The 26225-nt window shown below is 48.1% G+C and overlaps 1 protein-coding gene across 1 annotated transcript; it reads right to left on the bottom strand.

The window, feature by feature from the left end:
* Positions 1 to 2533: 2533 nt before the first annotated feature.
* On the bottom strand, positions 2534 to 20564 carry LOC123465693 (keratin, type II cuticular Hb5-like). The gene is made up of 9 exons (XM_045165481.1): positions 20038 to 20564; positions 17350 to 17558; positions 15605 to 15665; positions 14588 to 14683; positions 13508 to 13672; positions 13148 to 13273; positions 7133 to 7353; positions 4061 to 4092; positions 2534 to 3347 (listed from the first exon to the last, which is right to left on the bottom strand). The coding sequence occupies exons 1-9, from the start codon at positions 20458 to 20460 to the stop codon at positions 3196 to 3198; spliced, it is 1485 nt and encodes a 494-aa protein (XP_045021416.1). The 5' UTR covers positions 20461 to 20564; the 3' UTR covers positions 2534 to 3195.
* Positions 20565 to 26225: the final 5661 nt, after the last annotated feature.

Below are 26225 nucleotides of genomic sequence, written 5' to 3'. Positions count from 1 at the left end.
CCTTCTGTCCATTTTCTACTCTTATTCAAACATCCAATGCCCTTCCTTCAAATACAAAGGCTCTCCAAAGGATGAGGATGCATAGGTTTTAGTGCTTTCAAAAAAATCAGGTCAAAAAAAAAAAAAAATTTCAGGTCTGCTTAGACTTCGGGGTCTTCTCTGTCCCTTCTGGAGGCCACAAGCGCTCCTCACCGAGTCGCAAATCCTCTCTGCTCTGGGCCATCCTCACAAACACCCACACCCAGGCCACTCCTCCCAGCCCCAATGTCACCAACTGCTCTCGGCCTCAGTCCTTGGGATCTTGGGAAACAGAAACTGAAGCCAAGCATGGTGAGAAAAGCAGATTAACCACATGACCAAGGAAATCACAAAGTCTAACCCTCTTTGGAATGGACATGGACATGAGAAATGACCGTTTCTGGGAATCACCCCTTGACTGGATGCCCCGCTCTTAGTCCCTCAGTGGGCAGTGGACAGCAGTGGTGAGAGGTCAGTTGCCAGGGAAGGGAGCGGGTCAAGGCAGCACTCAGAGGATGAGCTGCTGCATTGAAAATGAAGGAAACTCTGGAGGCACAAATCTGCATATACACACGCTCCGAAAGGAAAGGCAGAGCTTCCCCCATTTCTGCCACCCTCCCCCACTCCCCTACCCCATTCTGGGGCAGAAGGGGCCTGGTACAACTCCTTTCCCTTCACAGAGGCGATCTAGTGGCTCCCTGAGCCCAATTTTCTCCCCTGCTCAGACTTGGTGGACTCTAGACCAAGGAAGTGCCCAAGATGAAGCCCCTGAAAGACCCTTTAAGCCCAGGAGGAGAGACCAGGGGGCCACCACACTAAAAAAGATCTGGGTCCTCCCAGGTTTCCCAGGGACCAGTGAGTCTCATGGGGACACATTCTGAAAGGCATTAGGAGGGCACTGCCAAGGAGAACTACTCAAAGGTCTTTGTATTTTGAGATCAAATATGTATTCTTGGGGCAAGGTATCTTCTACCCAATTGGGTCTTTTTTTAAATCTTTTTTTAAAAATCCCAAATAATGTAAGATGTGAGAAATGTGTTCTTCCTGTAAAACAAGTGAAAGAAAGTCATCCACCAAAACCCCTCTCTCCATCTCATCACATCCAGGGAGGACACCCTCGCATCTGAGGGGACTCTTAACCGACTTCCCTGGGGGCACTTCTTGGGGGTTCTCAGTGCAGGAATAGTTGGGCGAGAGAGTCCCAGGTGGCTCAGCAGTAAAGAATCACCTTGCCAATGCAGGAGACGTGGGTTCAATCCCGAGTTGGGAAGATCCCCTGGAGAAGGAAATGGCAGCTCACTCCAGTGTTCTTGCCTGGAGAATCCCATGGACATAGGAGCCTGGCAGGCTACAGTCTATGAAGTCACAAACAGTCAGACATGACTTGGTGACTAAACAACAGCAACACCAGAGGTCCCCACAGAGCCCACTGCCCCTGTCCAGGCCATCGGGGCAAATGTCCTCTGACCAGAGGTCTGAGTTTTCATTCTGGATCCCCACGTAAGAGGCCTGTGTTAATTGCCCCATACTAAGGTCTGTCCAAGATTCTTAGAGACCAGAAGCTGTGAGGAGATGTTCCTACAAACACTTCCAGGAGGCTCATTAATGTCACCTCCCTTCTCTTTTCTCTGGAGTGTCAGTAAGGTAGGATCAGTTAGAACGGCATGGGCCATGATTTTATTCTTCAGGAAAAACCGAGGCAAGGGAGCAGAAAGTCTATGAGCATTGACATTCCCTATTGGGTCTTCTCTTGTGGCTCAGATGGTAAAGAATCTGCCTTTAATGCCAGAGACTCCAGTTGGATCCCTGGGTTTGGAAGATCTCCTGGAGAAGGGAATGGCAACCAACTCTGGTATTCTTGCTTAGAGAATTCCATGGACAGACCATGGGGTCATGAAGAGTAGGGCACAGCAGAGTGACTAACATACATAGCCCTCAGTTTGGATCCTGGACTAGCTGTATGAGAAGTTACTCAACTTCTCACGGCCTTAATTTCCATATCAGTATAATACTGTTGCTGTAAGCAATGAATGAAATACATATATGATGTTCCAGACATCTAACCAGTGCTAGTCAACACAGGCTCCCCCTCCTCCTCTTTTTTACCTTTGCCCCCACCCCACCCACTGTGGGTGGCCCAGACTGGCTCTGATCTTTTAACAAAGTCAGAGGAGAAAGGCAAAGAGTTGAATCTGATCCTGTGACAATCAGAGGGAAAGTCACCTCCACGGCCAGAATGATCTGAGCCACCCACACAAACCAGTGACTCTTGATCTTTAATTCTTATGGGAATCACCTGGGAGCTTGCTTAAATTCAGATCCCTGGACTCATCTCCAGAACTTTTGATTCAGTGGTTCTGGATGGAGCCCAACATCTGCATATTTAACAATCCCCTCATCCCCCACTCCTCAGGGACCCTGATGTAGATGGTGGTCCATGGTCCACACTTGGAGAACCACTGAAACAATTGGGGAAACAAGGAAGGGTACAGGCATTGACTTGGTTACAGGAGAAAACGTTTACCATGACATTTAATCATGCACACCAAAAGAGAGAAGAAGCCATATAGGAATCACCCCACTACAATAAAATTACAAACCACCAACAATAAAAAGCTGGGAGGATTAGCCTCAGTCTTTCCATCCTGACCGCTACATGGCTGAGGGATGCTCTGGGAACATACAATCTCTCAGATCAAGTGAGGGGACTCCCAGAGCCCCAGCCCCACTCCCTCTGCTGCCCTCTCAGTGCTGATGAGCCATGAACAGTCCTTTGTCCAAGGGCAAAGCACAAGGGTGCATCCATGCCCTGCCACCTGCTACCTGGGCCCCTGCCCAGAGGGCCTGGCACATGGTCAGTTCTTAGTAAATGTCTACTAACCTGAAATTAGGGAAGAAAATGACTAAGCAGTTTATATCAAAAAGTCTTTACATCTTTTCTTGGACCACAGGGAGGGGGGAGAATCAATGGAGGCAGCAAGAATGCCAAACCCAGGGTTGAGACTCAAAGAGTAAACCATAACTCCAGTGAGGAGGAACCTGGAGAGTTAGTTCTGGCTCCCCAGTAAGGGACAGTCACTAAACTGATATTTGGGCCTGAGACAGAAAAGCTTTCCCTGTTCCCCACTTTCCACCCTGGCCCCCTCAGACACCATCTGTCCAGAGTCCTAACCCCCACTATGCAAACCTCACAGATCTCACACTGGAACAGAATCCCCCTACAGAGGGGGAGCAAAGAGCACTGCTGCTGATGGCCGTGCCACCCAGGCCACGTGGGACAGTGGAACCAAGGTCGCCGCAGATCACGCCTCCCTGGGAACGGCTCACACCTGTAAGGAGATACCAACTCAGAATTCTCTCCATTTCAGACATGGCATGACCCAGAATTTTTCTAGAACCAATGATTAACTCTCTTTACACACTGAGGGACTAGTGACATGAATCCTTTTAAACTACAGGAAAATCTAATCCCATTGCCATCTTCCTGAAGGAATATGGTTAGCAAGTTGGACACCGAACTCTGCTTGTCTACATTGCAATGTTGAAATCTTTAGGCAAAAACTGATTGAGCACAGAATCATCTAGAAATAATGCTGCTGGAAAGGTGAGGGGAACGGATGACATCTAGGCTAGGGGCGGCATACACGTCGAATTGTTTAAGACACAGATTTAAGAGATGTTTTCAGTAGCCCCAGCTGATCCGAATATATAGCTCATGGTTTGTTTGTTTGTTTTCTCATGAAACATTGTACTACCTGAGGCGTATTCTGTATGGTTGAAAGACTTGGGTAACTTTTAAAGAACCAATTAGCAGGTCCGAATTTGCCACAGGCATAAGCTTAAGCTTCATGAATGCTCCAGACGGGTCCATATTTGGGTGGTGGTCAGCTATTTGGGGCTATCCAGGTCGCTCAGCTCCTATCCCTCTCACTCAGTGTACTATGGACAGAGGCTCAGTCCCCTATCACAAGCAACCTACGAAGCAATCCATGAAGACCATAGATACCCAAAGAAGCACGCCCACCCACACCCTCAAACTCACAGATGTTGATGGAGCCCACACCTTCGCACAACCTGCAGGGGAGAGGAGAGGAGGCAGTTAGAACCTGGTTGCTCTGCGCTTGCGGCATGCCTGCTCTCCATCCTGAAGGCAGGGAAGAGAGACGCGGGGCGGGCCCTTCTGCAGAGGCAGCCGTGCTAGCACTGTTCCCTGGGATCCCGAAAGGACTGGGGGAGGTTAGTTTGCAGGATCCAAAAGGCCACTTTATTCCCTGTTTGCTTCTAGGCTATGGAAACTTGGGATACTGAAAAGTAGGGGTGGGGTGACCCTTCTTATCCCCCTGCTAAAATTCCGGCAAAGCCAAAAAATAGGTGATGGGAGCAGCTACTGCCTAACTGGACACCTCTGGGTGGGAAAAAGCTTGCCTAGCATCCGGATGGATCCATTTTTATCTCACACTCTTAAAAGCTACCCCAGACACTACACCTGACTTGATAAACTCAGAGAGAGGCTGGAGGGTATGTAGTTAAGAGCCTGGACCCTAGAGCTGGCTGGACCAGTTACTAGCTGGATGACCTTGGGCAAGTCACCTCACCTTTCCAAGCCTCAGTTTCCTCAGCTCTAATAAGACTGTTATCAGTTCTGTGTGTAAAGCATCTGCAGGCAGAGCCTGGCACGTAGTAAACCTGATGTAAGGGTTTTCAGTACCCTTTGCTGAACACTCGTTACGATGCGTCATTATACCAGGACCTTGCATGCTTCATAAACACCTGTACTTTCTGTTCTGTGTCTCCTTCACTTTTTTTAAACTCCCAACTTCAAAACTTTTTCTCCAGGAATGTTCTATTCGGATTCACTCTGCCTGACTCAGAACCCTTCCCCACTCCTTGTCTTCTCAAGGGATATATGCTTCCAGCTCACCTTCCTGCTGCATGAACCTGGCTTTGCTACAGTGTCAGAATTGTGCCCTTCCAGAAGATTCTAGCCAATGCCCAGCAACTCTCTCCAAATTGAGTAATTAGGCCTGCTTTTATTTTCTTATTTTCTGTGTTTTCTGCAATGAATGAGCATATAATCTAATTACATACGTTATATGTAAGAGGAAAGTGAAAGTGCCAGTCGCTCAGTCATGTCTGACTCTTTGCAATCCCATGGACTGTAGCCCGCCAGGCCCCTCTGTCCTTGGAATTCTCCAGGCAAGAATACTGGAATGGGTTGCCATTCCCTTTTCCAGAGGATCTTTCCAACCCAGGGATCGAACCCAGGTCTCTCACATTGCAGGCGCATTCTTTATCATCTGTGCTGTCAAGGAAGCCCCATATGTAAGAGAAGAAAGTCTATCAAAAGGACAATGGCCACCATACGTGAATACACTAAACAACCTTTTAAAAGCTCATGTGTAAGGAACAGTGCATCATTTATTATGACGGAGTTATCAACACACTAATGACGGTTGATGATTGCCATAATGAAAGTAAGTTTCACATTGCACACTGAGTGCTAGCAAGTGGGTTAGGGACTGCAAAGGAGGTGATAGCACAGTTGGCTTCACCCAAAGACCTCAGAAAAGGACAGGAAATTTACCAGCTTTGGTCAGGCATGGCCAGATGCCTTGGGTGCCACTCTTGTCAGATTTCTAACACTAACAGTGTTAATATGGAGTCTCTCCATGGGTGCAGCCCTGTCGGGCCACCCCACCATAGAGTTATTCTAATTCTGATAATAACTTCTTCCTGCACAAACTTACTGCGTTCCATTACCTGTTGAATCTTTGCGAGAGCCTGAAGCAGTGGATTTTATGATTATATGCTTTACAGGTTAGGACATTATTTTGAAGCTAGTACGTGTAGTGCTGGGATCCAAACCCGGGTGGTCTGGCTCACAGCCTGTTATCGTAATCTCTACACTCTATTCCCCAGTCTGGCCTGCTCCCCACGATGGGACCCAGCACAGAGGCAATGGTGACGTGGCCATCTCAAGGCTAGAGACCCTTGTACCACCTGAGAAGTAAACCTGCATTGCTCCCCCCCACGCTGACACCCCCTGGCCCCAATTCTTGGCTCAAACTGTCAGCACCGCCTGAGGTGACCTATCCCTTTCCTGCCCCGCCTCGGCTCCTCTGCCTCCTCCCCTGAGAAGCCTCTGATAGTCTTCCTGGGACACTAAGCCCAGTCACCTAGAGGATGGGTGGATGCATGCCTGCCCCTGTCTTCTCTGCTGGGCAAGGACACAGTGCTGCTTCTATTCGCCGTTCTGAACACCAGACTGTCTGGGCTGAGAGAATTCCTTGCATTCTGTGCATCCCAAACTGAGTGGAATGGCCTTTAACAAAGCTTCTGAATGATTCCAGCTTTCACAACCCACTGAGATATGACTTGGAGAATGAAATGGCAACCCACTCCAGTATTCTTGCCTGGAGAATCCCAGGGACAGAGGAGCCTGGTGGGCTGCCATCTATGGGGCCACACAGAGTCAGACACGACTGAAGCAACTTAGCAGAAGCAGCAGCAGAGATATGACCTCAAAAACACACTTTCACCCAACAGGTGAAAAGTTGCCTGGGACTGAGCTGTACTGGAGGAAGCACAGGAAGGGAGAGAGATCACTGGAGTGCTAGCCAGGAGGCTGGTGTAGTTCTAGCTTAGCCATTAACTAGCTGCAATCTGATGCTAAAGCTGAAGCTCCAACACTTTGGCCACTTGATGCAAAAAGCCGAGTCATTAGAGAAAACCCTGATGCTGGGAAAGATTGAAGGCAGGAAGAGAAGGGGATAACAGAGGATGAGATGGTTGGATGACGTCACTGACTCAGTGGACATGAGTTTGAGCAAACTCCTGGAGATGGTAAAGGACAGGGAAGCCTGGCATACTGCAGTCCATGGGGTCGCAAAGAGTCGGACACGACTGAGCGACTCAACAACAACAAACTATGGTCTTAGATAAGCTTTTCTCCTCCCTGAGATTCAGTTTCCCTATCTGGGAATAGGACAATGGCTAGTCTCTCTAGGTCTCTAGAGACTTGGCCAGTTTGAACGCTCTCTGCCTGGAGGTGAGTCAGTGAGACACTCTTCTAGCCCCATGTGGTGATATGAAGTAGCCCTGGGCCCGTCCTCACCGGCTCTCCTCGCCCTCCAGCAGTTTGCGATAAGTGGCGATCTCCACGTCCAGGCCCAGCTTGGAGTTCATCACCTCCTGGTACTCCTTGAGCAGGCAGGCCATGTCCTGCTTGGCCTTCTGCAGGGCCTCCTCCAGCCCAGCCAGCTTGCACTTGGCGTCGTTAAGGGCCGCCTCACCCTGCTGCTCCGCCTCGGCCAGGGCGGTCTCCAGCTTGCAGCGCTGTGGGGAGGAAAGGAGAAAAGGAGCTTAAGAAGAGTGCAGGCTGTGGGGACTCTGGGTCTCTGTGAGGACTAAGGTCTCCCATGGCCTTGGTCATCCTGCTGCTGCTGCTGCTAAGTTGCTTCAGTCGTGTCCGACTCTGTGCGACCCCATAGACGTCAGCTCACCAGGCTCCCCCATCCCTGGGATTCTCCAGGCAAGAACACTGGAGTGGGTTGCCATTTCCTTCTCCAATGCGTGAAAGTTAAAAGTGAAAGTGAAGTCGCTCAGTCGTGTCCGACTCTCCGAGACCCCATGGACTGTTTACCTCAATTCAAAATGGTCAATTTTTAAATTAACTAGGCAGGGAAATCACAGCCATTTGGAGCTTTCTCCCTTCATTTTTTATCAGACTAATGCTAATATTAGATAATTATCTCACATTTTTATACTGCTGTTAGTTTACAAGTCACTTTCACAGATGGTATCTAATTTGACCTTGAAGTTACTCCTGAGCTTATCAGAACAGGTGTGGTTATTTCCATTATTCAGATGAAGACATTGAACCTCAGTCGGAGAGGCTGTGACTTGCTCCAAGCTACCCAACTAGTGAGGGCCAAGCCCAGATTTTCCGGAGAAGGCAATGGCAACCCATTCCGGTACTCTTGCCTGGAAAATCCCATGGACATTGGAATCTGGTAGGCTGCAGTCCATGGGGTCACTAGGAGTCGGACAACTGAGCGACTTCACTTTCACTTTTCACTTTCATGCATTGGAGAAGGAAATGGCAACCCACTCCAGTGTTCTTGCCTGGAGAATCCCAGGGATGGTGGAGCCTGGTGGGCTGCCGTCTTTGGGGTCGCACAGAGTCGGACACGACTGAAGCGACTTAGCAGCAGCAGCCCAGATTTTCAGAGGCTGCTGTATGGGAATCTCATTCTTGGGTCCCCTGAGATCAGCATGCTGGAAGAAGCTCGCATTCCAATGCTTTTGTCCACTAACTATAGCGCCTTCCTTTTGTCCAACTTAAGAAAGTATAAGGAACTTCTACAACTCAATAGCAGAAAACAAAAGTAACCCAATTTTTTAAATGGGCTAAGGACATAAAGAGACATCTCTCCAGACAAGACTAATAAATAACTAATAGATACATGAAAAAGACATTCAACATCACCCATCATCAAGGAAATGCAAACCAATCCACAGTGAGAATCACCTGATACCTGTCAGTTTGGCTATTATCAGAAAATCAAGACAAGTGTTAATGAGGATTTGGAGAAATTGAACCTCTAGTATACTTTTGGTGGGAATGCAAAATAGTGTAGCTGCTCTGGAAAACAGTTTAAAGGTTCCTCAAAAACTTAAAAAAATAGGATTATCATATGATCCAGCAATTGCACTTCTGGGTGTTTTATCCCAAAGAATCTAAAGCAGGATCTCAAAGAGATATTAGCTCTCCCATGTTTGTATTATTTGCAATAGCCAAGAACGAAAACAGTGTAATTTCCATCAACAGGTGAATGGATAAAGAAATCGTGATATATACATACAGTGGAATATTATTGAGCCTTTTAAAAAAAGGAAATTCTCCAATGTGTGACAATGTGGATGAACCCTGAGGACATTATGCTAAGTGTAATGGGTGCCAAAGAATTGACGCTTTTGAACTGTGGTGTTGGAGAAGACTCTTGAGAGTTCCTTGGACTGCAAGAAGATCCAACCAGTCCATCTTAAAGGAGATCAGTCCTGGGTGTTCATTGGAAGGACTGATGTTGAAGCTGAAATTCCAACACTTTGGCCACCTGATGTGAAGAGCTGACTCATTTGAAAAGACCCTGATGCTGGGAAAGATTGAGGGCAGGAGGAGAAGGGGGCGATAGAGGATGAGATGGTTGGATGGCATCACCGACTCAATGGACATGAGTTTGGGTGGACTCTGGGAGTTGGTGATGGACAGGGAGGCCTGGTGTGCTGCAGTTCATGGGGTCACAAAGAGTCGGACACGACTGAGTGACTGAACTGAATTGAATAAGCCAGACACAGAAAGACAAACACTGCACAATTCAGCTTATATGACGTATCTAAAATAGTCAAATCATAGAATTAGAGTGGAGTGGGGATTTCCCTGGTGGTCTAGCGGTTAAGAATCCGCCTTCTAATGCAAGGGGAGCGAGTTCAATCCCTGGTCGGGGAACTAAGATCCCATATGTCTCGAGCAACTAAGCCTGCAAAACACACTAGAGAGTCCATGCAGCGCAAGACCCTGAAAGAGGCAACGAAGATTCCACATGCAGCAACTAAGACCTAAAGCAGTCAAATAAATACATATTAAAAAAAGAAAGAGTGGAGTGATGTTTGCCAGGAGCTAGGAGGAGGAGGAAATAGGGAATTACAAATCAGTGGGCATAGAGGGCAATAACACCCCACTCCAATACTCTTGCCTGGAAATTCCCATGGATGGAGGAGCCTGGAAGACTGCAGTCCATGGGGTTGCTGAGGGTCGGACACGACTGAGCTACTTCACTTTCAATTTTCACTTTCATGCATTGGAGAAGGAAATGGCAACCCACTCCAGTGTTCTTGCCTGGAGAATCCCAGGGATGGGGGAGCCTGATGGGCTGCCGTCTATGGGGTCACACAGAGTCGGACATGACTGAAGTGACTTAGCAGTAGCAGGGCATAAAGCAGGACAAATAAACTCTAGAGATCCATTATAAAACATTGTACCTAGAATCAACAATAATGTATTGTACACCTTAAAATTGTGTTAAGAGGATATATCTCATGTTAAGTGTTCTTGTTATTAGTCACTCAGCCATGTCCAATTCTTGTGACCCCATGGACTGTAGCCCACCAGGCTCCTCTGTCCATGAACTCTCCAGGCAGGAATACTGGAGCGGGTGGCTATTCCCTTCTCCAGGGGATTTTCCCCACCCAGGAATCAGATAGGGTCTCCTGCATATCAGATGGATTCTTTACCATCTGAGCTTTCCGGAAACCTATAAATTTTTATTCTAACCACATTAAAATAAATATTTTTTAAAAGCATATCAGAATGCAAGCGAGGAAAACTTCTAACTTTCTCTAACTTCACTTCTGGAAAGTAAATCATTCTCATATTCCATTATTTGGCTACTAATAGTAACAAATTACTTCTGATACCTCTTACTCAGTGGCTGAGAACAGCTAAACCAAGGGGAGAGGACAGAATTTAAACCAGGAATATGTGGGAACTCAGTATTATGATACAGGTGGTATCACAAACCAGTGAGTAAGAAATGGATTACAGAACACATTTTCTTAGTATATGTAGAGAAATTTAATTAAAAACCTACTCCTTGTATATACCAAAAATAAAGGTCAGATGGATTAAAGAACTAAATCTGAGAAGTAAAAGTATAAAATCAGTAGAAGACAAAACTGTAACAGGAGGTCTCTATGACCTCAAACATTTTAAGTATTAACTGTTAAAGCAAAAAGTGATGGATATGGCTACATCCAGTTTAAAGGTTTCTATTCAGTGAAGGAAATCAGAGCAAAACAGACAAGTGACAGGTTGAGGGAAGATTAACTGGAAAATGTATAAATATAAAGGGTAACATCTACATAGAATGGGCAAGGAAATACTGGAGATCACTGAGAAGAAAAAAAATCACAATAAAAAATGGGCAGATGATCTGAACAGGCAGCTCTCAGGAAGGAAAATGCAAATGAGTAGTAAGTAAATGAAGAGACAGTCATTCTAGTTAACGACAGAAATGAAAATTGACAGTTAGATGCCATTTACACATTATTAGATCCACAAGAGTTCCAAAGTCTGGTAACAGCAAATGCTGAAACAGAAGTCCTCGCTTGCCCATACTGGGAGCACACTCTGGCCCAGAACTCCGAGGGCACTTATGGAAAGTAAATTAGTGAATATCTTACAACTCAACAATTCCATTTCTTGCTTTATACCTTCAAAACATCCCTCATGTGGTTACACATGGAAACCTGTAGAGATATGTATAAATGTTCATGATACAACTGAATGTAACAGCAAAGTCTTGGAGGCAAACTCAGCAAGCATCCATCAATAAGGGAATGGATAGGAAACCATGGTTTATAAATAGGACAGAAATAATGAAACAGACAATTTATAGTGATGTGCATGGATTTCAAAAACTTCCAACTGGCAAGTGGCAGAATTTGAATGAGATTTATGGTATAATATCATTTTGTAAACTTAAAATGCTAAGAGGTTTAAATGAATCTAATATACATATGAAATATATAGATGAAAGAGAGACTATAAAGAACTATATTAAATGCATGAGAATGAGTGCTGGGATGAAGGGGAACGGAACTGAAGATAAAGGATGGACAGTTTTAAATGAGAGAAATGCGCAGAGGGTGGTAGTGCTCCGTTTGAACAGAGTGGTGTGTCGCTAGTTCAGGCCTGCGCACCCCAAGTCCAGCAAGAGAAGTGGGGAGAGACAGAAAAAGCAGGAGGCAAGCACAGCACTAGACTGTGTTGTCTAAGGTACGTGTTTAGAGGAGAGGAACTGTGAAGGGATATAGAGGGCAATGAGAACAGAATTCAGAGAAGGGAGACCAAGCATCCTCTCTTTGAATGTCTTGGGCACTCTTGGTCATTCAGATGCAGGTTGTTAAAACACAAGCCTCTTCAAAAGAGAACACTCCTGCACTGTTGGTGGGAATGTAAGTTGATGCAGCCATCATGGAAAACAGTAAGGAAAGTGAAAGTTGCTCAGTTGTGTCCAGCTCTTTGCAACCCATGGACTAAACAGTCCATGGAATTCTCCTGGCCAGAATACTGGAGTGGGTAGCCATTCCCTTCTCCAGGGGATCTTCCCAACCGAGGGATCAAACCCAGGACTCCTGCACTGCAGGAAGATTCTTTACCAGCTGAGCCACCAGGGAAGCCCAAAAATAGTGTGCAGACGCCTTTAAGAAACTAAACATAGAGTTACCATGTGATCCAGCAATCCCAGTCCTGGGTATATATCTGGAGAAAACCCTAATTTGAAAAGATACATGCACCCCAATATTCATTGCAGCACTATTTACAATTGCCAAGACATGGAAGCAACCTCAATGTCCGTCGACAGATGAGTGGATAAAGATGTGGCATACATACAAAGGGAGGGGTGGGATATTACTCAGCCATAAAAAAAAGAGTAAAATAATACCTGTAGCAACATGAATGGACTTAGAGGCTATGTACTGAGTGAAGTCAGTCAGACAAAAACAAATACCATATGATATCACTTACATGTGGAATCAAAGATATGACACAAGTGAACTTATCTACAAAAGAGTCACAGACATAGAGAACAAACTATGGTTACCAAAAAGGGAAGAGGATGGGGAAGGGGATAAATTAGAAGTTTGGGATTAGCAGATATAAGCAACTGTGTATCAAATAGATAAACACCAAGGTCTTACTGAATAGTGCGGGAAGTTATACTCAATATCCTTTAATAAACCACAATGGAAATGAAATATATATGCTTGTGCATGTGAGCTAAATTGCTTCAGTTCAACTCTTTTGCGACCCTATGGACTATAGCCTGCCAGGCTCCTCTGTCCATGGGATTCTCCAGGCAAGGATACTGGAGTGGGTTTCCATGCCCTCCTCCAGGGGATCTTAACAACCCAGGGATCGAGGCCATATCTCTTACATCTCCTGCTTTGGCAGGTGAGTTCTTTACCACTAGCGCCACCTGGAAAGCCTGTATATAGGCTTTGCCCCTCCAAAGTTAGCAGCAGCGGGAGGAAAGCAGAGAGCAGATCCCAGCAGCAGCCCACCGACCTGTTGCTTGGCGTTCTCCACCTCGGCTGTCAGCCTCTGGATCACGCGGTTCAGCTCATTGATCTCCTCCTTGGTTCTGCGGAGGTTCTCACCCTGCTGTGTTACCGTGACCTTCATCTCCTCGCACTGCAGGTTGGGAGACAGACAGGAGGAAAGGACCAATGACTGCAAGGTGGCTGCAGGTACTGAGATGTTGTCATTCAGAGTCAACCCACATTTCTTCTGGGATTGTCCCACCTCCTGCCCTGCTCTGTGTGGACCTCCACCATAGCCCCTCTGAGTGCATGGGTGCATTTTCCAGGGAAGCTCCAGCTCCAGTGGTCCTCTCTGCCCAGTGGGGAAGTCTGCCCTTCAGCTCACCTTGGTTTGATACCAGGACTCAACCTCGGCCCGGCTGCGGCTGGCGATGCCATCATACTGAGCTTTGATCTCAGCCACAACCGAGTCCATGTTGAGCTCCCGGCTGTTGTCCATCTTGACCACCACCGAGGTGTCAGAGATTTGCGACTGAAGGAAGTAGATTTCCTGTAGGAGACAACAACCATTGCCCTCATCTCCAAAGCCCTCACCGATTCTCCTCTCTGCAGGTAATTCAAAACACAAACCCCAACTCTGAAATTTTATAAAATTAATTAGGAAACTTCTGACAAGTCAGGAAAAATTTTTTAAGTGCTGCTTTAAGAATAAAAGGCTAAAATTTGAATCATAATATCAAGGCAGTGAGTAAGGTGGAATTTCATTAATGCCTAGATCAACAGAAGTAGATTTCTGTGGATAGCGTCAAATTGGGTCACTCCACTTGGGGCCCCAACTACCCAGATGAGCTGTGACTGTCTATATAAACCTAATCCACCAGATTACAGATAGGTTCAGAGTCCTGAATTTTCTAATTGGGCTTTCACACTATTTGAATTAATAAGATGATTATTATATTCATATACCTAAACTTACAGTGTCAGATCTCCATGTTATGCTGTGTAGATAAACAATGAATCACAGTCTTTCAAATTATTTTTTGTTTCTTGTCTTTTTTAATTGCAGTATAGTTCATCTACAATGTTATGATCACTTGATATGTATAGCAAACTGATTCAGTTATACATACATATATATCTTTTTTCAGATTTTTTTTTCTTATAGGTTATTACAAAATGTTGAGTTTAGTTCCCTGTGCTCTACGGTAGGTCTTTGTTGGTTATCTATTTTAGATATAGTAGTGTATATCTGTTCACTCCAAAAAGGAAGGGCACTACTCATTTCTATTTTGAAAGATCTGAGCAAGAGAAAGATCTCTTGTCATAAAAGGAAAGGATATTGAGGCCCTAGAAGAATAAGGAATGCATAGCTTTTCCTAGAACCAAGGAACCGCGACAGAAAACCTAGAAAACCCTCCTCTGCTCTCTCCTTCCCTTGCCCTTCAGGAGATGGGAAGAGGCTCACCTCATCGTACAGCAACTGCAGGAAGCTCATCTCCTCCTTCAGGGCCTCCACATTGGCCTCCAGGTCAGTCTTGCGCAGATAGGCACAGTCAATGTCCTGGTGGAGACACACGGGAGGGTGGGACAGGAGAGTGGCCCAGGGGAGCCGTCAGCCTCTGTGGAGGCCCTGAGGCCATCTCCCAGCCCACCCCTTTCCCATCACACAAACATCAGTGGGACCCCCTGGGATAGAAGTGGGGAGGAGTCAGAGTCCTAGAGACTTCTTTCCACTTCCTCCGGAACTAGGGATCCCGCAGAAGCAGGTAGCCTAAGATGACAACCCAACATGTCAGGCTGCAGCCGCCAAGCCAAACTGGTCCCTAGAGCATGGCCGTGTGGTGAGCACAGAGCCAGGGGTGGTCCTTGGCGCCCAGGTCAGGCACCACTCAACACCCAAGCAGCTGGCTCTCCCATCTGAAACCAAGGCCACACCTGTCCTGGCAGATTTTCTGCCAGCCCTCTCTCCATTCCGTGATTACTAACAAATGAGGTGCGTAAGGTAAGCACAGTATTTATGAACAGCATTAGCATACACTTCAACTCACCAATTTGAAATCAAAGAGAAATCGTTAATAGTTTTCTCCCCTGGTTTTTCCACCATCTCCACTTGCACTGAACGAGGACCACAGCTCCCATAGTCACTAGCAAGCTGAGAACTAATACCTCCCGATCTGGGAAGCAAAGGCCATAGGAGAGTGAAACTGATTAGAAAGCGACCATTTCAGCTTTCGGGAAGTTTACAAAAAGCCAAACAGCAGCATGATGAGGTCTCTTTTTAAGAAGCTTCCATCAGCACAGGCTGGGTTCCTGCACGGCACCAAGATGGCTTTGGCAGCCTGACCCACCAACAAGCCTCCGTTTGCCGAGGAACCTGGTCTGACCACCACAACTGGACTGACTCGAAATTAGCAAGACGCCCAGTGTCCAAGCATGCAGCATCCAATATTTAATTCCTCTCCAGGTGCAACCAGTCACTCACCTTCTTCAGCACCACAAATTCATTCTCGGCTGTAGTCTTGAGAGCCACCTCTTCTTCATACCTGAGGAGAGACAGCACAGTTAGAGAGGCCCCCACCCAAGGGGTAAGGGCCTCGGGCTAGCCAGCCAAGTCCTAGGTTATCAAAACTCCCTGATCCTGCCCTGGACTTTCTGTGTGTCTTAGGAGAAGCGTCTGGGCCTCTCTATACTTTTGTTTCTCAGCCACAAAGAACCCACCAAAGGACACCGGATATGGAGTCCAGATACCTGATTTCTGGTCCAAGTTTGGGCTGAAGTTGCTGCAAAACCTCAGGCAAGTCATTGAATCTCTCTGCGTCTTGGGTTAAATTGCCTGGTGTGTGATCTGGTACTCAGTAATTATTTGTTCATTTCAAATGAATGAAAGATGCTCCAGGTGGCCTTTCAACTCTAAAACTGTAAAAAATGTAGCAACCTGGGAGGCCATTCTCTCCCGCCTTCCCCACCATCCAAGACCTTGAAATCAGAGAAGCCACCTATGGTGCCCAGATTGTTGGGAGCATTTCCACAGCCTTCCTCTGCCAGCCTGGTCTAGTCTCTCTCTCTTGCCTGTGAGATTTTATCCCTGGAGCAGTCCTGCCCCAACCTGACAAGGAGCACCAGAGTTCCCAGAATATGGTTTTCACAACTTTTTAATGACAGGGTAATTGGGACTGCTATAAACTCTGAGCTCTATAATTACCCGCCCTCACACCCCCAAAGTGGGAGACAGACCCTGACACCTGCAAACACAATTGTGTCTGCATTTGCATCCCCCCAGGCAAAGTTTAAAAACCCATTGCTGGATCCATCTGGATGGTAGAGCCTGATCTTCCAAGACCAGAATTTCAATTACTTCCCAGTGAAATTACCAGCACCGATTATGTCAAAATCACTCATCACTCTGTCCATAGCTACCAAGTAAAGAAGAGCAAGTTAACAGTGACCCAGTAAGTTTAAACAAGGTAATGGCCGGACTAAATAAATTGAATTAAAACAAAAGATTTACATGGACCTTTGAATTGTGGAGCCTGGCAGAACAAAAGCTGATAACTTATCTGCCGAATAAATAGAAGAATGATACAAGCTCATCAGACACTTGAACGGTATCTGCCAAATCATCTTCAAGGTAACTCCCCAGAGACCTCTCCTTTCCTCCCGTCCTAGCACTGACTGCTCCCAAGTGTCTGTTCTCCATCTTCCTGCTTCCTTTGTTCCTCACTCTCCATCTCTCTTGGGCTTCCCTGGTGGCTCAGATGGTAAGGAATCTGTCTGCAATGCAGAAAGCCAGGGTTCAATCCCTGGGTCAGGAAGATCCCCTGGAGAAAGGAATGGCTACCCAGTCCAGGATTCTTGCTTGAAGAATTCCATGGACAGAGAATCCTGGCAGGCTACAGCCCAGGGGTCACACAGAGTTGGACACGACTGAGTGACTAACACTTTCACTGTCACCTTCTCCCTCTCTGGGTCAGTCTGTGCTCTGGATGTGTGCCCACCTCTCCCAGGCTGGGAGCTCTTCTTCCCTGCAAAGCTTTCCCCCTTTCCCAGATTGGGGCTGCAAGTGTTGAGAGCTGAGACAAGACAGAGCAGACTAATAAAGCAGAACCATCTTGGTAAGTAGGCTGGGATGACCCTAATCTTTAGCCACCGCCATCTCCGGGAAGGTTGTATGAACTCAGTCAAGACCCACTGCACACCTATAACCACTCCCAGCCTGGCCACACTCACTTCTTCTTGTAGCCCTCCAGAATTTCCTCCACGTGGTTGAGCTCTGAGGCCAGCCTCCCGCTGTTGGCCTCCATGCACTCGGCCTCCCGCCTCAGTGTCTCGATGTAGCCATTGAACAGGGGCTCCAGGTTGCTCTCACAGCACTGGCGATTCTGGTAGAACTGTAGCTTGGTCTCCAGCAGCTTGTTCTGCTGCTCCAGGAAGCGCACCTGCCATCCAGAGTGGTAGAAAGAGACTCAGGAGGAGCCCCAGGAGGTGACTGGTCCCCTAGAGCTCCCTCTGCCCTTGGGGATGGATCCCTGACCCGCAGCAGCCCATGACCTTCCCCCAGAGGCCAAATGATCTGGCCAAGTCAGAAAATGCAAGACACAATTGTTCCCCCAAAAAACTTCCCTTCACTCCATCCCTCCTTCCAGAAAGAATACACAATTTATTTGTGACTTATTTATTCTGCACAGAATGAAATAACTTCTCATCCTGCAAAAATATCCCAGACCTCATGTGGCAAGACAAAAATAACCCCTCAAAGATGTTTATGTCTCAATCCTCAGAACCTATAAATAGGTCACATTACATGCAAGAGGACCTTGTGGGTGGAATTAAGGTTATGAAACTGAAGATCAAAAGATTAGCCTGAATTATCCAGGTGGCCCCAAGATAGTCACACAGGCCTTTTAAACTGGAAGGGAAGGCAGAAGAGTAAAAGATACCCTCAAAAGAAGGAAGCAGAGGAGAGATTTGAACCATGAGAAGCTCTGGACCACTATCATCTTTGAAGATAGAGATCAGGCCTTGAGTCAAGGAATATGGCGGCCCCTAGACACTGAGACCAACCTCTGGCAGTCAGCCAGCAAGGAACAGGGACCCCAGTCCTCCAGTCACAGACCTCAATTCTGTACAGCGTCTGCATGGCCCTGAAAGGAAGTTTTCCCAGGACCTCCAGAGGAAGTACAACCCTACTGACCCCTTGATTTTGGCCTCATTAGGTAATAGGTTTGTGTTCTTCTAAGCTGCTAAGTTTGTGGACATTTTTATGGCAGTGATTCAAAAATGCAACCACCATGACTCTCCTTCATTCTGACCCCAAGGCAAGGGGTCCAGAGGGACTGGACCAGGAATTTGAAGATTTCTCATTGCCTAACTCTGCCATTCACCATGTCATTGTGCCTCATTTTTTCTGAGCCTCAATTCATTTTTTTTATTTTTATTTATTTATTTATGGCTGCCTTTAGTCTTCGCTGCTGCTCGAGGACTTTCTCTAGTTGTGCTGAGCAGAGGCTCCTTTCTAGTTGCGGTGTGTGGGTTTCTCCTTGCAGTGGCTTCTCTTGTTGCAAAGCATGGGCTCCACAGTCTGAGCTCAGTAGTTGTGGCACACGGGCTTAGTTGTGCTGAGACATGTGAAATTTTCCTGGACCAGGGATCGAACCTCTGTCCCCAGGACTCGCAGGCGGGTTCTTAACCACTGGATCACCAGGGAAGTCCTCTGAGCCTCATTTTAAATTGAGGCAGTGAGAACACATCAGCAATGGCACACTGGCAGCCCCCAGGTGCGATCTGGCCCAGAGGCATGTTTTATTTGGCCTTCACACTGTTTTATAGAAATTCGATTCATCACCAGCATCTAATAAGAGAGTGATTTGGGGCAAGAATCTGGCTTTACCTCACCTTAACAGCTGTGAAACTTGGACAATGCTGGGTATGAGCTGGATTTCAACCTTGCCCAACCCCTGGTGGGTGGCCTTGGGCAAAGAGTGACCTGCATGATCCAACGTCACCTTCATTTTGCCAATGTGAGGGAAGAATGGTTTGGACAGCCAACAGCATGTAAAGAACGGGTGTCCAGCACTTTTGCTTATAGGCATGCCTATTCCTGATGAGAGCATTTGTCTAAGAACAAAGTTTCCACCCCTCCCGCCCCCATCCCCTTGGAATGCACCTTACTACAAAGTCCAAGGTGCAGATGTGCACAGGAATCACCCTGGAAAGGGAGGCTTTCCTCCAATGGACATGGGTGGCTGTCCTTCCCAGAGCCATCAGACTCACAGAGGGAGCTTCACTGAGAAACCAGAGCTACATATCCAACCAGAAGGCTGGCTTGGAGACTGCAACATCGGAAGAGCACCACGCTACATGCCCCAACCTGGCCCCCATGGATCTCCTGTTTCTCACCTCACTGTCTTTAATCTGTGCATATTTTGAGTAGGGGAGTGCATCAGGGCCTGAAGTCCTAGAAATTCCCAGGCTTCCCACCAGGTGCCCACCAGACAGGAGCAGGACAGGAGCTTCTGGCCTCTCTCTCTGTCGTGGCTCCCCTGTCCACGAGGGAGATGGCAGCATCTCCTCTAGGAGAGGGTGAGACACCAGCCTCAGTAGAGAGGCCCACCCCGCCCAGCCCCCTTGATGGCTGAGATCCAGAAGATGGGGCCCCAGACACACAGTCAGCTCCTGCTGGGCCAGGTGAGCAGCAGCAATAAACCTTCCTTTTCTGTCTGGTGATTTCACATCCATGATTATGTTGGAGTCTCATGGCAACATTTGAAAACTGAGACCCTGATTCAGTCATGTTCTCAGGGTCATGTGCTAATTCAGAACAGGGCAGTCCCCAGGTATTTGAACCCAGTCTGTCACCAGGTTCCAAGTACCTTTCCCTTCCTAAGCCGCAGCCCAGGGGACAACCCAGACACCCACCTTGTCGATGAAGGCAGCGAACCTGTTGTTGAGACACTTGATCTGCTCCTTCTCCTCATGCTTCACGCACTGCGCCTTGGGGTCGATCTCCAGGTTGAGGGGCGTGAGGAGACTCTCGTTGACCGACACAGTGGTGATACAGGGTGGGGTAGGCCCGCAGAGGCCCCCTGCCCGGTAGCCAAAGCTGCCCCCTCCTCGGAGGGGCCATGCATAACTCACTGCGATCCACGGGGACCCCACTGCACACAGGCTCCGGCTGCTGAAGCCCCCGAGACGCCGGTAGTGCGGGCCCCCGGGGCTGCCCCCGTGGAAGGCCAGGCCATTGGCAAAGCCATGCACCCCAGGCTTGGGCACAACGGCTGAGCAGGAGCTGAAGTCCCTGACCCTGTAGCTGGAGCTGTTGCGGTAGGAATGGCTCGCCATGCCTCTGCTTGCCAGGCCAGAGCCAGGATGGGGAAGTGGGGGAATCCAAGGATGCCAGGACCCGCTACCCCTCCTGCCTTTTATCAGGCAGACAGCAGGCCTCCAGACAACATAAAAGTCAGGAGAAAGTCATTAACATCATTTACGAGCGTGGGAATCTCCCGCTAGGCAGGCTGAGAAGAAAGCTGAAACTTGCCTCCCTTAATAGATGTATCAAGGAGACCCTGCATCACAGTAAACCTGCCCCTGCCTTTTCAGCCCCACAGGCCTAGACACATCCATGAAGCCCCTAATTCCCCTGCAGCCCTGGGATCAGACCTGATATCATGATCCCACATGGGCGAGTGGAGGCCTGTACCAGTGCATTCTTGAGACTCGAAGGGTCCCACGTCCCACTAAGGTCCCTGGGCCTGTCCTTCCCAGCAGAGCACGCGATGCCTGGAGCATCCTTCCGGGTGAGCGCGGGTGAGGGCTCATCTTCGAGCCTTTCCCTGGCATGGATGAAAGTGAAAATCTCTCAGTCATGTCCGAATCTTTGTGACCCCATGGACTATACAGTCCATGGAATCCTCCAGGCCAGAATACTGGAGTGGGTAGCCATTCCCTCCTCCAGATCTTCCCAACCTAGAGAGATCGAACCAGGTCTCCTGCACTGCAGGTGGATTCTTTACCAGCTGAGCCACCAGGGAAGCCCGGCATGGATGAAGGTGCTGGCCTCTCTTCTTAGGTGCTGCTGGCTGGCCAGTCACTAATCCCTTCCATTGGCATAAGGAAGACAACTGCGGGGTCATGCAGGTCATTCAGTGCACAACCACATCCCGTCTTATACTAGAGTTACTGAAGCTAATAGTGGCCTCTCGATTCAGAAATCATGCCTTATCCACTTTTATAGCCCTCATGGCAACCAGCACATACTAGCTCCTCAGGAAGCATTGCTTGAATAGCCCGAACACAAGAGGGAAGGGCCAATGTGTGGAGAGCTCCTCCATCTAGTCCACCGTGTGCCAAGCCTGGGAGCCAGCCTGGAGGAGGTGCCTTCCTTCTTGGGGGTGAGTGCTGATGTCCCACCAGAGCAGGACCCCGGTCTAGATGCTGTGGGACATAAGGAGAGTAGACAGAGTTTGCCTTGAGGAACCTCGTTCTCACGGGAAGACCAGAGAGAGGCAGGAAAGACGGATGGCAAGAGAGGGAAAGATGATCGATCAGGCAAAGGGGGTGCTCCTGGCGTTCTGAGGAGGGCCATATACTTATGGTAGGCTGGGGTGGGGTGGGGGAATCACAAAGGAGGTGGAAGCCAAGGCAGGTCCTGGAAGACAGTAAGATTTGGCAGAGAGAACAGAGGCAGGGGTGCCAGGCAGAGGCACTGGGCAAGCCAGACACCCAGAGAAATTGCCCAGTACTTGAGGCCCCTCGACAAACCAAGGCCTTCAGCCCTGGCCTCCCATCCCCACCTCATAAGATGCCACCTCCCAGAAGAACAGTGGGGAAATGGGCCCAGGGGGGAAGTGCCTGCCTCTTGGATCAAGTGCCATTGGCGGCCCCGACTGCTATGATGCCAAAGCCCTCAGCTCACCAGGGTCTTGAGTAAAACACTCATTGCAAAAATCCCTATGCACAAAGCCAAGAACAAGGACTAACCTTCCAGAACACCCCCTTCAGGAAGCAGGCCTGGGGAAGGGGCATAAGAGAAACAGGACAAGGAGAATAAGGGGGGAGTCCTCTCTGCTCTCTCTCTTTCTCTCCCTCACACACACACACACACACACACACACACGCCACCCCCACCCCCCCGCACAGCAGGAAGCAGAGTCCTACTCTATGTGAGGAGCACAGGGATATATCCAGAGGGAGCAGTTCGTGCCCCAGGAGCAAAGGTGCAGAGTCCCCAGGGTGAACCCAGTCAGTGATGGGATAAGGAGACCCTACAAACTGAATTCCTACAGAAACAACGGACTCCAGTCTTTTGCTCTTGTGGCCACAAGACTGCCTCCCCCTCCCCACTTGCTGCACAGTTCCCGCACCAACCCTGACTGGTGGGAGGAGACTTGCCCGGGCCAGAAGGCCAGGCTGCTCCTCCATGTGGACTCGCCGATTAAGCGAAACAAAATAGAAACTGCAATATAACACGGATGCTGTGGAAGGGTCTCATGCTGGTCTCTGTATGTTTCTCACATTCAGCAAGAATTTATTGAGCACCAGTGCCAGTCACCATTCTTTGAACTTGGGATACACCCGTGAATAAAGCACACCACAACGTGTATTTTTTTTAAGTTTCCATTCCGTGGAAAGAGATTGGCAATAAACTTGGTGGTTCAGATGGTAAAGAATCTGCCTGCAATGTGGGGGACCCGGGTTGGATCCCTGGGTCGGGAAGATCCCCGGGAGAAGGGAATAGCAACCCACTCCAGTATCTTACCTGAAGAATTCCATAAACAGAGGAGCCTGGTGGGGTACAGTTCATAGGGTCGCAAAGAGTCAGACACAACTGAGTGACTACCCTAGATGATGATAAGTCTTATGGAAAGAATAAACAGAACAAAACAAGAGGAATCAGGAGAGTAGGGAGAAAGATAGGGCCGTTCGCAGCAGGGTGGTCTGAGTGGGCTGCACTGTGAAGGTGACTTTGAGCCAAGGTTTTGAGGAGGTAAGCCACGAGGGCAGAAGAAGAGCCAGGGCAGCTGCTCAAGGCGCAAACAGGCCTGGCTGGTTCCCTCCAGGAACAAGGAGACCAGTGTGGTTTGAGGGGCAGGAGCAAGTTCTGAGTGTGGGCAAGCCTAGGAGATACAGGGAGCGGAGGGTTCCACCCTAATCATGGAGCCGGTGGGCTCCCATCGAGGGCAATGTGGAGCCGGGGGGCTTGATGGACATGAGCTGAAGTGTTAGATGACCTCCATGACATGATGGCAGCCTGGAAAGCAGACTGCAGAGGGAGGCAATGGAGGAAGGAGGGGGAAGGGTCAGTGGGACCCCTGGGAGACAGCAGAGCCTCGTGCCAGGGAGGAAGCCCCGGAGAGTGTGCAAGTGGCCAGCTTTGGGTGGAATCTGAAGAAAGAGCCAAGCAGATTTCTTGACGGATTGGATTCAGGATGTGAGAGAAAGGGAAGAGTCAAAGATGTCTCCATGTTTTCAGGTGGGGTAAACCTGTTCCTGGGCTTCCCCAGTGGCTCAGCAGTAAAGAATCCGCCTACAGTGCAGGAGACGTGGATTTGATTCCTTTGTCAGGAAGATCCTCTGGAGGAGGGCATGGCATCCCACTCCTATATTCTTGCCTGGAGAATCCCAAGGACAGAGGAACTGGGCGGGCTACAGTCTATAGGTTCACAAAGAGTCGGACACGACTGAGGTGACTGAGCTCATGTGCACGCAAACCTGTCTCCACAACAAAGAAAAGCAGTGAAGCAGTGAGAAAAATGCCAAGATCAGTGCCCCAGACACTCATCCTGGCTCTGCTGACGCTATAGCCTGGCACAAGTCACCCACCCTATCTGGTCCCCTGTGTTCCCAACAGAGCATGCCAGGGTCAGACTGGATGGCCTTCAACATTTCCTAGGGAAGCCTTGGGATCTCAGTTTTGTTGGGAATCCATTAGAGTTCATCATTCCACAGGGCCCATGCTAAGTACACTGGATAGATGATAGATAAGTAGATAGATAATGAATACTTAGGTGATAGACAGATAGATATCATCTGTCTGTCTGTTGGCAGAAGAAGAGGCTTCTTCTCCAGCCAACAGGCCTGTTTCTGCCGTGTCCCATCCCTTACCTGTGTGCACCTGAGCTGCTTCTGGCCCCAAGCATTGCTTGGGAGAAACAAGAGCAAACCTACTTTGTCGTCTTTGGAATTGAAACCACGTGACCTGCCCTCAAACCTTTGTGAAGCTAATCTTTTAAAATCTAAGTTTCACCTGAAATGATCACAATATTGTTTGTTAATCGGCTGTACCTCAATATAAAATAAAAAGTGTTTTTTTTGAAAAACAGCTCATCTCATGCAAAAAATAAATAATAAAAACATGAAAAAATCTGAGTTAGAATACCTCTCTCTTTAGCAACACTGATTTCTTTGAATGCCTAGCTCTGTCTCTTTTCATTAACATTATTCGTGACAATATTGTCAGAATTTCATTTTCTAGTCCTTCTTTGGGCTCTGAGTATGTATTCATACCAATAATTTCTTGAAATTTAATTTTACAATATACTTTTCTAGATCCTTGTTAAATGATGCGTGTGTTTTTAAAAAAAAAGTCCTTCCATTGCTATCATGGACTGGCAAGGGACAAGATCTCTTCCAGCTAGCTTTGTTCACACACCAACCAGGGCTTCCCAGATCAAGAAAACTAAGCCTTATGGTTTCCTCTACCCTCTGGAGACAGAACTGTTGAGGAGGGACCCCAAAAATCACAGACGCTCTCATCTTAGCATCTGTGTTCATGCACCTGGCTGATGTCCAACACATGAAATTTTTCACTCAACAATATTCAAATCCTTCCATCTGTGTTTTTAAAGCATCGTCTCCACCATCTGATGAAGTGGCTGGTTCCATCCAGCTTTGCTTCTTTTCCTCTTTCCTTTTCACTGAAATACATCCTTCCTTAACTCCAAGGAGTTTTTTAATGCTTTATGCACAGTGTGACTTCCTCCCTTTACATTAAAGCTGTTTCTTCCATATAAAGCTGTTTCTTCCACTGCCCTTTAAGTCCTAGTTCCATCCCAACAATTGGTGAACTCACAATTATCTCCTTTTGTTAACATTCCCTCTAAGTTAATTCTCTGCATCTGTTGTGCTTGTTCAGGATTTAAGGAAAATGTGTGTCCCGGCGGTCTGGGCGATGGTGGCTTCCTAGGAGGACGTTAGAGGGGGACAGGCTGCACGTCAGCAGTGGCACCGAGTCGCTCTGGGGTGTGCAGGGACTCGGGGCAGAAGGCTTCCCACTGTTCAGGACCAGTGGTGACCCAGGCATGATGGCATCTCAGAAGTGGTCCCTGCTGCCTTCTCTCTGGGGGCCTCACGCGTTTACTCTCAAAGGTAGAGAAGATTAGGTTAGTTCATCAGCATCTCACATGGAGCATCCCTTGGGCGGAGTTTCTTATGGAGCCTGGCTTGCTCCCTGATATATGATACCTTTGGCCCAATTACAAATTCTGACCTAATCTCGTTAATCTTGCAGCCAAAGGACACAGGAGATGATCCTTCTTGCCCCAGAAGGACCTAAAGGCAGGGAAGGCAGAACTTCCAGGATTACTGGGTGCATTCCTGTATCCTGTATTGTAAAGAAGGTTAGCTTCCGGGGCTGAAGGGAAATGTGTATAATCATGCCAGTGATGTATCCCCAAGGTGAGAGGTGGGCGGCGAGTGGCAGCAGTGTACTCTGGTGGGGAAGAGTATTTTGTCACTGACATTGTTTAGAATTGCTCGTGCTTGGTGATGATAAGAAAAGCTGATTTTTAGTCAGTTTTACTATTGGTTTTTTAATTCCTTACCAAAAAATGCACCCCTATGGCCTACACCCAGGGGAGATCAGTCTCATTGTATCCTTCACCCCACCCCATACATCACCAAGTGGCTCAAATACAGTAAGAGTTGATTCCTTGATCGCTTAGCACCATGGAGGGTGTAACCCGGTCCGTAGGATAGCCCTCCACACAGGAATTCAGAGACCCAGGCTCTGATCAGTGTTGCAGTTCTCGCCTGGCTGAGACATGTGGGTGTTGGATGCTGGATTAATCACCAAGGAATACAGTCACTAGTCACTCCTGCTGCCCGAT

Source organism: Bubalus bubalis, chromosome 4 (assembly GCF_019923935.1).
Source record: "Bubalus bubalis isolate 160015118507 breed Murrah chromosome 4, NDDB_SH_1, whole genome shotgun sequence".
NCBI lineage: Eukaryota > Metazoa > Chordata > Mammalia > Artiodactyla > Bovidae > Bubalus > Bubalus bubalis.
This window is presented reverse-complemented; position numbering and strand designations above follow the sequence as displayed.

Bases quoted from the DNA above. Each gene is read 5' to 3' on its own strand.
- LOC123465693 (XM_045165481.1), bottom strand. From the start codon at position 20,460: ATGGCGAGCCATTCCTACCGCAACAGCTCCAGCTACAGGGTCAGGGAC. The intron at 13,673-14,587 runs GTGAGCCTCTTC...TGTCTCCTACAG, and splicing joins TGCAGTTGCTGTACGATGAG to GAAATCTACTTCCTTCAGTC. The intron at 3,348-4,060 runs GTGAGTTTGAGG...ATCTCCTTACAG, and splicing joins TGTGGGCTCCATCAACATCT to GTGTGAGCCGTTCCCAGGGA.